The sequence below is a fragment of the Delphinus delphis genome, chromosome 15 (genome assembly GCF_949987515.2).
Source record: "Delphinus delphis chromosome 15, mDelDel1.2, whole genome shotgun sequence".
Lineage (NCBI taxonomy): Eukaryota > Metazoa > Chordata > Mammalia > Artiodactyla > Delphinidae > Delphinus > Delphinus delphis.
In genome coordinates, this window is record NC_082697.1 from 22,067,358 (window position 1) to 22,079,145 (window position 11,788).

An 11,788-nucleotide genomic window follows, 5' to 3' on the forward strand; every position below is an offset into this window, starting at 1 on the left:
ATTTTTTTAGACATAATGCTATTGCACACTTCATAGATTATAATATAGTGTAAGCATAACTTTTACGTGCATTGGGAAACCAAAAACATTTGTGTGACTTACTTTATTGCGATATTTGCTTTATTGCATATTCACTTTATTGCAGTGGTCTGGAACCTGGTATGCCTGTATATCTTTTTCCATTCTTTTTTTCTAAAACTAATTAATTTATTTATTTTTGGCTGTGTTGGGTCTTCATTTCTGTGCAAGGGCTTTCTCTAGTTGTGGCAAGCGGGGGCCACTCTTCATCGTGGTGCGCAGGCCTCTCACTATCGCGGCCTCTCTTGTTGCGGAGCACAGGCTCCAGACGTGCAGGCTCAGTAGTTGTGGCGCACGGGCCTAGTTGCTCCGCGGCATGTGGGATCTTCCCAGACCAGGGCTTGAACCCGTGTCCCCCGCATTAGCAGGCAGATTCTCAACCACCGCACCACCAGGGAAGCCCTCTTTTTCCATTCTTTTACTTTCAATCTACCTGTAACATCCTTTGAAATTAGTTTCTTGTAGGCAGCATATAGTTGTCATGTTTTTTGTAATCTACTGTGTCAGACTTTTTGTTTTAATAGGTAAATTTAATTTACCCATTAAATTTAATTATTAATTTGTTAGGGCATAAGTCTGCCATTTTATATTTTGTTTTCTGTTTTCTTTTTCCTACCTTCCTGTTGGTCAATTTGAACATTTTTAGACTGTGTATCTTTGTATAGATTGTTTCTTTACTGGTTGCTGTAGGTATTACATTATACATACATAATTTCACAATCCAGTGGTATAGACATTTTATCAGCTCAAGTAAAGCATGAAAACCTTACCTTGCCTTAAGTGTCTTTTTTAAAACTGCATGAATGTCTTTATTTTATTGTATTTTTTTATTTTTTGGCCACACCACGCGACATGTGGGATCTTAGTTCCCTGACCAGGGATCAAACCCACACCTCCTGCATTGGAAGCGTGGAGTCTTAACCACTGGACCGCCAGGGAAGTCCAGAATGTCTTTATTTTAGATTCACACTTGATTAATAGTTGTCTTTGTATAATTTTATGATTTTAAAGGCATTGCTCCATTATCTTCTAGATTCCAGTATTGCTAGTTAGAAATCCAGTGGCATTCTAATTCTTTGTATTGGTATGTGACCTGTTTTTACTTTCTGGAATCTTAGTTATCATTCTTTTATCACTAATGTTCTGAAATTTATAATAGAGTGCCTTAATCGTGGGTCTTTTCATTCATGTGTTGGGCATTCCTACAGAGTTCCTCTTTTAGTCCAGAAATTTACGTCCTGCAGTTCTAGGTCATTTTATTGCATTATTTCTTAGATAATGTATTGCCCACAATTTTATCTTTCTGGAGCTTTTATGATTCAGATAAAGGACCTTCTGGATTAATCCTCTTATTTTCGATTTCTTTGTCTTTTTGTGCTACTTCTAAGGATATTTACTCAATTTTTCACCATCCAATTCTGAAGAATTTTTTATTTTAGCTGTATTTTCATTTCTAAGACTTATTCTTTGAGGTTAATTTAGATTTCTTTGAGGTTTTCTTCTGATGCCTGCATTGTCTCTGTTTCCTCTGAGTTTCTTTTCCATTTGTTTTGATCTTTGTTTTTCAGTTGGAGGCTTTCCTCAAATGTTGGATTATTCCTCAAATGTTGGATTACACCTTTGTCTTTCAGTTGGAGGCTTTCCTCAAATGTCTACTTTCTGAATGAGTCACTAAAAATGAGACATTAATAAACCCTGATGTTGACAAAACAGTTTGGCTCAAAGCTCTGTGTGCAAGAGTGAGAATAAAAGTCCAGTAGCCTCAAGTGATCGTGTAGTATAGGGACCCTCAACTGTTGGTGTCTTTAAGACTTCTCTGGAATATTTCAGTTTCTTTAGAAAAGTATCTGCCTGGCTGTTCGTGTTATAGAGCAGAGCAAGGAAGGGAAACTTGGTCTCACAATTCAGTCTGCAGACTTTCACCTAAAACCACGGTCTCTTCTATACCTGGTGTTCTCAAGCTCTGATTCTCTCTAGTTCAGTTTCTGTAGAGAATAATTCTCTAGATCCTTGTTGGGATAGACTAGAGACCTATCATCTGACTCCTTAGAGTGGATGTTGGGTGGGGACCTGAGGACTTCTGACTACCATAAACTTAAAAATCACCCATCCATGTCAGCCCCTGCCTAACCTGTACTTTTCATTCTGCCTGTGCCTTCAGTTGCTGTGTTTTTCCCGAGTAGAGTGCAGCAGATTCATTTGTTTTAAGTGTCTCTCTTCAGGCCCTTATGTTTGACCATCCTACTTTCTGCTGAGTAATTTGTCATCCTTTCATCCAGTTTCAGTTTTCATATATGGTTTGCGGTTACAATTAACTCCTTGTTCTATCCAAGGTATTTTCTATTGCTTATTCTCTTTGTTGATTTGGAATGGTATTTGAAAGAAGGATGGCAACAAACACCATTTATAGAACTGAAAACTTATGTTAAATTTTAAACTCAGTGGTGAAATAGGACTTTATCTTTTGTTTGTTTGTTTGTTTTTTTGGCCACGCCACGTGGCATCGGGAGCTTAGTTCCCTGACCAGGGATCGAATCCATGCCCCCTGCAGTGGAAGCATGGAGTCTTAACCACTGGACTGCCAGGGAAGTCCCAAGACTTTATCTTAGTAAAATATTTCTTTCTCTGAACTTTTAAAAATCTTAGCTGTGATATACTACACCTTTGATTTTAGTGTTTTGATTAATAAACACTGCCCTCATGTTGACAAAACAGTTGACATAAAACTGTCATTTAAATAAAGGAGCCCAATTCTTATGCTTTTCTCTTGGCAGGAATATTAATTATTTTATTATTTACTCCAGTTTCAAAGTAGATTGTTGTTTATGCCTCATTTGAATTTAACATCTGTCACTGAGCAAGACTGTATCTCATAAGAAAACTATCAGTTTAAGAACTCAGATTTTTATCTCTGGTAATCTAGTATAATATAATGTACACTTATATAAGTTATGGTTTATAACTTACATAAGATATGTTATTTTTTCTTGTTTCTATAGTCTTCTTTACATAATGGCAGAGGCTAAAATTAAGAAATTTATTAAACTGTGGTCTTTCTCTTCCCCAAGGTTCTTTTAGAGCAGGATATATTTCATCATTCCTTGATGGCCTGTTGTTTGGAAATTGTGCTCTTTGCCTATAGCTCACCTCGTACTTTTCCCTGGATTATTCAAGTTCTTAATCTGCGACCATTTTATTTTTATAAGGTGAGATGAGAGCAAAGTTCTGTTATGGTGTGCCTCAGGTAAACATTCTGTTTGTCTTAATGCTGAAGAAGTGAGCTGTAGTGATGTCTGGAAAATATTTCCAGAGGTATTGTGAAAGCATTCCTTTTAGGGTGGAATCAAGGACAAAAGGGAGAGGAAGAGAGGGGATCAGTAAATTAAGCCAATCTCATAGCTTCAGTTTTTCCATCACTGACTTGCAAATGTGGCCAGGAACTAGGTCGTTAAGTTTGAATTTCCATATTATGAATGAAAATCATAATCCTGTTAAATAGATGTGTGATGAAGAACAAAAACTCTTTCTCTCAGGAGAAAGAAAAGGTCTAAAATTAATTGTGGTCATGGTCTAGCTACTGAGGCTGTAATAACAGATGGTGCTCCTTCCCCAAATTTGAGCTAATTCACTGTGGATGAATCTTAACTTACCCTTTTTTACCTGCTAGAACCTTTTTCTTACAGAACACAGAGGTCACAGCTGCAGTAACTAATGTTACCTGATGTCTGAATTTAAGACTGATGCTATTATTATACTGGTTGGCATAATTTAGTTAATATTTTGTCATCTGTGTTACTTGAAAATTATTGATTATAGAAAAGTTAGTTTGATGAGTTAAATTTTTATACCTAAAGTTACAGAAATGCAGATCACTGAAAACCCTATCCATTTTAATTGTTGATTGAGTGGAATTTAAATTCTTTTTAGTTTTGTAAGGAAAATTGCTTCTCTATATTTACTTTAATGTTTATGTATGTGTTTCAGATTTTCCATTAGGAAATATATGTAATTTTATCTGAGGAAAAAGTTTAGTTTTTGCCCTCACCTAATAACAATTCATTGTTTTTTGTAACATCCTTTTTTCATTCAAGAAGTTAAATGCTGTTGTTGTTGTTGTTTTTTAATAAATTTATTTATTTATTTGTTTTTGCCTGCGTTGGGTCACGGGCTTTCTCTAGTTGCTGCCAGCAGGGGCTACTCTTTGTTGTGGTGCGCGGGCTTCTCATTGTGGTGGCTTTTCTTGTTGCTGTGCATGGGCTCTAGGCACGCAGGCTTAAGTACTTGTGGCTGGCGGGCTCTAGAGCACAGGCTCAGTAGTTGTGGCGCACGGGCTTAGTTGCTCCACAGCATGTGGGATCTTCCCGGACCAGGGCTCGAACCTGTGTCCTCTGCATTGGCAGGCGGATTCTCAGCCACTGCGCCACCAGGGAAACCCAATGCCGTTGTTTTTTAACCACATAAATAATATATACTCCTTGAAGAAAAACAGAAAATACACACAAATGTAGATATTAAAGTCATATATTATAATCCTAATTACAAATAATAATCACTATTAATATTTTTATATATATGCTTACAGACTTTGCTCTAGATATTTACTCTTATTAAAATGGAACTATAGTGTATATAAGCAAAGTTCCTTTTAAATATGTTATTCATTCTTTCTTTTGAGCTGTTGGGAGGAATAGTCTGAGAAGGGGCAGTGAATTCAAAATAGCATTGGACTGGGAACCCAAGACCTGACTTCTACCACTGTTGGGCTGTTGACCACTTTCACCTATCATTGCCTCTGTTTTCCATGTGTAAAATAAAACATGAAAACCAGAAATGTACGTGCAAGTATTTTGAAAATCTTAAAAACTTCTTTATAAATTAAAAATATATTAATAAGCCATAGAATTATGGTTCAAAGATATTCTTGGTTCTGTGTCATTAATAACAGCAGAGCTAGCCATACATGTCAGCCTAGTCTAGAACTGACTACTTGAGACCACATTACTTTCTCAGTTTTCTCTTCTCCAGGTTATTGAGGTGGTGATCCGCTCAGAGGAAGGACTCTCCAGGGACATGGTGAAACACCTGAACAGCATTGAAGAACAGATTTTGGAGAGTTTAGCATGGAGTCATGACTCTGCTCTGTGGGAGGCTCTCCAGGCTTCTGCAAACAGAGTTCCTACCTGTGAAGAAGTGAGTTAGGGCAAGGCTAATAATCCCATCATTTTATGAAAGCAGCTTTATTGAGATGTGATTCCCATACCATACAATTCACCCATAAGTATACAATTCAGTGGTTTTTAGTATATTCATAGGTATGTGCAGTCATCACCACAGTCACTTTTGGAACACACCACCTCAACAAGAAACTTTACGTATCACTTCCCTAACCTCTGTCTTCTTGACCTAGCCCCTAAGCAACCAAGTAATCTACTTTCCATCTCTATTGATTTCCCTGTTCTGGACATTTCATGTAAATGGAATCATACAATATGTGGTCCTTTTAAACTGACTTCTTTTTTTTTTTTAAAAACATCTTTATTGGAGTATAATTGCTTTACAATGGTGTGTTAGTTTCTGCTTTAAAACAAAGTGAATCAGCTATACATATATCCCCATATCTCCTCCCTCTTGCATCTTCCTCCCACCCTCCTTATCCCACCCCTCTAGGTGGTCACAAAGCACTGAGCTGATCTCCGTGTGCTATGCGGCTGCTTCCCACTAGCTATCTAGTTTACATTTGGTAGTGTATATATGTCCATGCCACTCTCTCACTTTGTCCCAGCTTACCCTTCCCCCTCCCCATGTCCTCAAGTCCATTCTCTACATCTGTGTCTTTATTCCTGTCCTGCCCCAAGGTTCTTCAGAACCTTTTTTTTTTTTTTTGATTCCATATATATGTGTTAGCATATTGTATTTTGTTTTTCTCTTTCTGACTTACTTCACTCTGTATGACAGACTCTAGGTCCATCCACCTCACTACAAATAACTCAATTTCGTTTCTTTTTATGGCTGAGTATAACTGACTTCTTTTATTAGCATAATGATTTTAGGTTCATCCATGTTGTTGTATGTATCAGCACTTTGTTCCTTTTTACAGCTTACTAATATCCCATTGTATGGATATAGCAGTTTGTTTATTTATAAACTTGTGTTGTTTCCACCCTTTGACTATTATGAATAATGCTGCTATGAACATTCATGAACAAGTTTTTGTGTGGACATACGTTTTCATTTTTCTTTTTCTTTCTTTTTTTTTTTTGTGGTACGCGGCCTCTCACTGTTGTGGCCTCTCCTGTTGCGGAGCACAGGCTCCGGACGCCCAGGCTCAGTGGCCATGGCTCACGGGCCTAGCCGCTCCGCGGCATGTGGGATCTTCCCGGACCGGGGCACGAACCGTGTCCCCTGCATCGGCAGGCGGACTCTCAACCACTGCGCCACCAGGGAAGCCCTTCATTTTTCTTGAGTATATGGCTAGCAGTGGAATTGCTGGGCCATATAGTAACTCTTTTTAAGCTTTTGAGGAACCGTCAGACTGTTTTCCAAAGTGGCTGCACCATTTAACGTTCCCACCATCAGTGTATAAAGTTTCTAATATCTCCACATCCTCTCCAGTGCCTATTATCTGTCTTCTTGATTCTAGCCATCCTAGTAGGCATGAAGTATTATCTCACTGTGGTTTTTTTTTTTGCATTTCCCTGATGGCTAATGATGTTCAACATCATTTCATGTGCTTATTGGCCATTTCTTTATCATCTTTGGAGAAATATCTATTCAGATCCTTTGCCCATTTTTTATTTGGGTTGTCTTTTTATTATTGAGTTATAGGTTCTTTATATATTTTAGATACACTCCTTTATCCGATATATGATTGGTAAAACTTTTCTCCCATTCTGTGGGTTGTCTTTTTACTTTCCTGATGATGACCTTTGAAACACAAAAGTTTTAAATTTTGATGAATCCAGTTTATTCTTCTGTTGCTTGTGCTTTCAGTATCAGATCTAAGAAACCATTAATCCCATCATTTTTAATTTTTTAAATATCCATATAAAGAATTAAACACTTTTAATTAGTAGTATTTACAATAAAAAGATTAAAAGCTTCTACCTAATGCACACAAATTGCACATTTAACAGTTTAGTATCATGAGAAATTGAGTTTTTTCCCTTCACCTCTGTGTTATTCTTTTTTAACTCCTGTCTATACATCCTACTTTGCTTTTCTGTGTCTCCTTATACTTCATTAATCTTCTTGAGTTTTTCTCTAATCTCAAACAACTGAAAGAACTATTTAGGAAGAACTGAAAAGATGATTTCTTAAAGCCTCTCTTCCATGCTTCTTTGGTCTTTTGCAGCAGACTATGATTAATTGGGCAATCTTCAGTATTCATCAGTATTTCCATTATGGAATCCATTGGGAAGTGGAAAAAAAAAGCTATGAACTTAAAAGAGAAGGATTTGGGTTGAAGCCCTTGCTGTAATATTTAGTAGTACTGTGTCCTTGGGCAGATTTCACATTTTTGAGCCTCAATTTTCTCATCCATAAGTGAAGAATAGCAGTGCCTACCTCATAGGTTTACTTCTAGTGGTCAGTAAACTTTACTAGATATATTATAAGATTAAGTGAGTTGAACTCTTTACATATCTTTAACAATGTTAACTATTGAGCACTTTATGCAAGCTGGTATATTTTGTGAAGGACAGGGAAATAAAACAGTAAAAAGTTAAGACTTTCTTTCTCATTTTTTCTGTTATGTTTTGATCAGTGGGTTTATCTGTGTGTAAAGCAGAGGGTTTTTGTTTTCTACAGGTTATATTCCCAAATAATTTTGAAACAGGAAATGGGGGAAATGTACAGGGACATCTTCCCATGATGCCAATGTCTCCTCTAATGCATCCAAGGGTCAAAGAAGTTCGGACTGACAGTGGGAGTCTTCGAAAGGGTAGGTTCAACATTGGTAAAACAATGAAAAAATAACAAACATCTTTTTTTAGAGAAAATTTCAGGTCTTGCCTAACGTATTATTAAGAAATACAATTTTTTTATCAAGATTTGAAAGGGGATTAATGTTTATGCCAATACCCCGTGTGGCTCATTGTATACTTTTTTATATTAAAGTAATAAGATTTCCACTCTGATTTTGAATCTAATCTATTTTTTAAATTGCAATGTCTATTATTGTGGAAATAGTATTTTGGCTTTTTCATAAATATACACAACTTTTCCTCAATGCTAATGGAAAACTATTTAAGCTAAATACCTACTTTTCCAAATGTGATAAAAGTTATATTCTTTATCTCTAAGTCTTTATAGAAAAATAAATGTTTAAAGCAGAACAAAGAACTCTTTGGGATATTAAATTCATCTAATAAATTACTTATCTATGCTCTCTCAAAATAGTTCATTTGAGCCTTACTAATAGGAAGATTTTAGTGCATTATTCTTTATTTTCTCTTGTGGTGTAGCAAACTGATGTGTGCATCTTCTGGATTATTTAACTCTTGGATTTTTAAAAATCACTTAAAATCTTCTGATGACAATATCCCTGAATAAACCTCAGATGTACAAGTATTCAGGTTATATAGTAAGGTAGCTCAAGACCCACTTTTGGACTATAATTGTGTGTGTCTTGCTTTACACGTAGTATAAGGTCATGAAAATGTGCACACTGTGCATGCAAAACAGTCTTCATTAAGCAAGGGGAATAATTAGGATTGTTTTATGACCTTTAAAAATCTTGTCAAAGCTAAAAACTCTCTTACTGTCAATTATTAATATTTAAACAAATTTAAAAATAGTAAAAATATTTACTTAGTACACTACAATTGGAAACATTGAGAATGAAAGTGTTTTGTTTTTTAAAGTCATAAAGAATAGTTTAAATGGTGCTTGCCACTTTCTTCTCATATAACTTACAATACTGAGTGAGCTTCTTTCCTGTGCCTTGGTGAACTGTCGTGTTCCTTTCTAAGTTTGGACCAGCTCTTAACATTTTATCCTTTGTGCTTTCAGTGTTGTGAAATATTTCTGAAAGTTCCTTTAAAGTGAAGTTTTTTGCCATCATAACTTCCTGTTGGATGTCTTCATCCTATTTATCTTAACAACTTTTCGCATTTATATCAATAAGTCTCATCTTCACACAGCTCTTCTGGCTGTATATCTAATCTCTTGAATAGCAGCAGTGTCAACATTCCTAGGGTCAGCTATTTCTTCTATAACTTCATTAACAATTTTAATTTCACTTTCAGCATTATCACTTTTCAATTCTTTGTTGAACTTTCACTTTTTTGGGGGGGCCATTCCTTCTTTCATTTGTCTATTTTCATTCGTCTATTTTGTAAAATGCGGGTTTATCACTGGGAAATAAGGAGACAACATAACCATATGCTTTGCTGCCTGCATGAATTGAACCAGCAGATTTGCCCCGAACAATCACCAACAGACTTTGAAAGAAGTAACAGGATTGGTCACTGATCATGATGCACATCTATTTTTCACACAGTGATTTATGTAAATCCTCATGGGAAAAGTTTGTAGTTTATGCAGTTACTCACAGTTAATATACCATGGCAACTGAAATCTGAACCTTTTTGTTAAGGCTGTCGTTAATTTATGCTATGATAACTGAAACTCATGCATACTTTAACTGTACAAAGCATGAACTCTGTGCGTATGCATGTGTGTGTATCTGACTATAATGTGTATGTATGTATAATATATATTATATATATAATATATGTTATATGTGTGTGTGTGTGTGTGTGTGTGTGTGTGTGTTTGCAGCCTAGCTAGAGATATCAGAACTAAGATCATGAAGAAATGGTCACTAAAATGTAATTCTGTCCTGGTGGTGGAATTTTGAGTGTTACCTTTTTCATTACAGTTTTTTGGTATCGTTTGAGTTTTTTCAGTGAGCTTTTAAAAATTGAGATATAATTCACATCGCATAAAATTCACCCTTTTAAAATATACAATTCAGTATATTTACAAGACTATACAACTATCACCATTATCTAATTCCAGAACATTTTTATCACCCCACCCCCCCCCAAAAAAAAACCTGTATCCAACAGTAATCACTCTCTATTTCCTCCTCTACCAAGACCCTGGAACTACTAATCTATTCTTTGTCTCTATGGATCTTCCTGTACTGGACATTTCATATAAATGGAATTATATAATATGTGACCTTTGTGATTGGCTTCTTTTACTTATCATGTTTTCAAGATATATATGTTGTCGCATGTGTCAACACTTCATTACGCTGAATAATTCTTCATTGTATGGATATACTGTATATTGTTCGTTCATTCGTTTGTTAATGGACATTTGGATTATTTCCACTTGTTGGCTTTTATGAATAACGCTGCTGTGAACATTCAGGTGATATATTATTTTTATAATTAGAAGAAAACGGTATTTTCTTATAGGGGTTCAGGCAAGAGAATCAAATAATGGAAAATCCTTAGAAAACAATAATATTGAGCCTTGACTCTGGGAGAAAAAAGACAATTTATTAACTTATATATTTGTTAAATTTTTATTGTCTACTGCAGCTTTTCCAGTACTGTGCTAGGCAGAGCATCATTTCAAGGGGCTTGCAGCTAACTTCATGGCTATAACATGAGTTTTCCCTTGAAATGTCAGCTCTGAACATTCCAAGTCAGATTCAAGGGCTGCATTGATTTTCTTAGATATAAGGTATCCAGGTAGACTTCTGTTAAGGGGTAATGGGAGCTACAATAGAACTTTCCACTTTTTTACTAAGACTGGGAGTCAGAGTTGCTTTTATAACCTCCAGAATTATGGAGAGATTTTTATTAAACCATGACTATTCCTCACTTACCTCAGTAATACAGAGAGCTGTCAAATTATTGCCAGAGGTAATTTTTATACCATTTAAACATGTTTTGAAAATAGATGACATGGCTGTCTAATTATCTAGTAATTGTAAAAATAATTAGTGAAATGTTTTTACTTTAAAAACATGTTATATACCTGTAAAGAAACAGTGGGTTGAGGGAAGTAGGGGGGAAATGGTGGGAAAAGATGTAGGATTGGCTAGGAGAGGCTTTGCACCTAGTGGAGATGGAAAGGAGAGCAGTTTCTGCAGAAGGATAGCACTGGAAAAGAGGTTTAATCCATACTTTACTTTCTTTTTGATCAACACACTAATGCCTCAGATTAAGGCAAGTTAAGCAGAGTCATAACACTTCTACTCATCTTTATCTTCTAGTGGACTTATAAGAGATGATTCTGCCTCTACTAAATCAGAAAGCCACAGCTACTGCCTTAAACTATTTGAAGTGTGGGCATGTGGTGAAGGCAAAATTGTGAACCAAATCACTGATTTTTCCTTCTAATCAGGAGTTATTTACTAGATAAGATTGGGAGACAGAAGCTAGTTGGACTACTTCTGAAATTTAGCAGTCACCACATTCTACTTCTCACCTTCTACTTTACCCTTAATATTTTGCTTCTTTAATATAGGCAGAGGTTCAAGAAACCAGGAAGGTGAGCTCTCATTATTTTATTATTTTATTTTATTTTATTTTCCTTTTTTTTTTTTTTTTTTTTTTTTTGCGTTACGCGGGCCTCTCACTGCTGCGGCCTCTCCCGCTGCAGAGCGCAGGCTCCGGACGCACAGGCTCAGCGGCCATGGCTCACGGGCACAGCCGCTCTGCGGCATGTGGGATCCTCCCGGACTGGGGCA

The 11,788-nt window shown here is 36.1% G+C and overlaps 1 protein-coding gene across 2 annotated transcripts in view; it reads left to right on the forward strand.

Annotated features, from left to right (window-relative positions):
* RBL1 (RB transcriptional corepressor like 1) overlaps positions 1-11,788 on the forward strand; it is a 75,872-nt gene that overhangs the window by 27,744 nt on the left and 36,340 nt on the right. The window contains exons 12-14 of one of the 2 annotated variants that reach the window (XM_060030822.1): positions 3,147-3,284; positions 5,089-5,268; positions 7,885-8,017. In XM_060030822.1, the coding sequence (XP_059886805.1) occupies positions 3,147-3,284; positions 5,089-5,268; positions 7,885-8,017 (451 nt within the window). The remainder of the gene's footprint in view (positions 1-3,146; positions 3,285-5,088; positions 5,269-7,884; positions 8,018-11,788) is intronic. The other variant, XM_060030823.1, reaches the window with a different exon arrangement.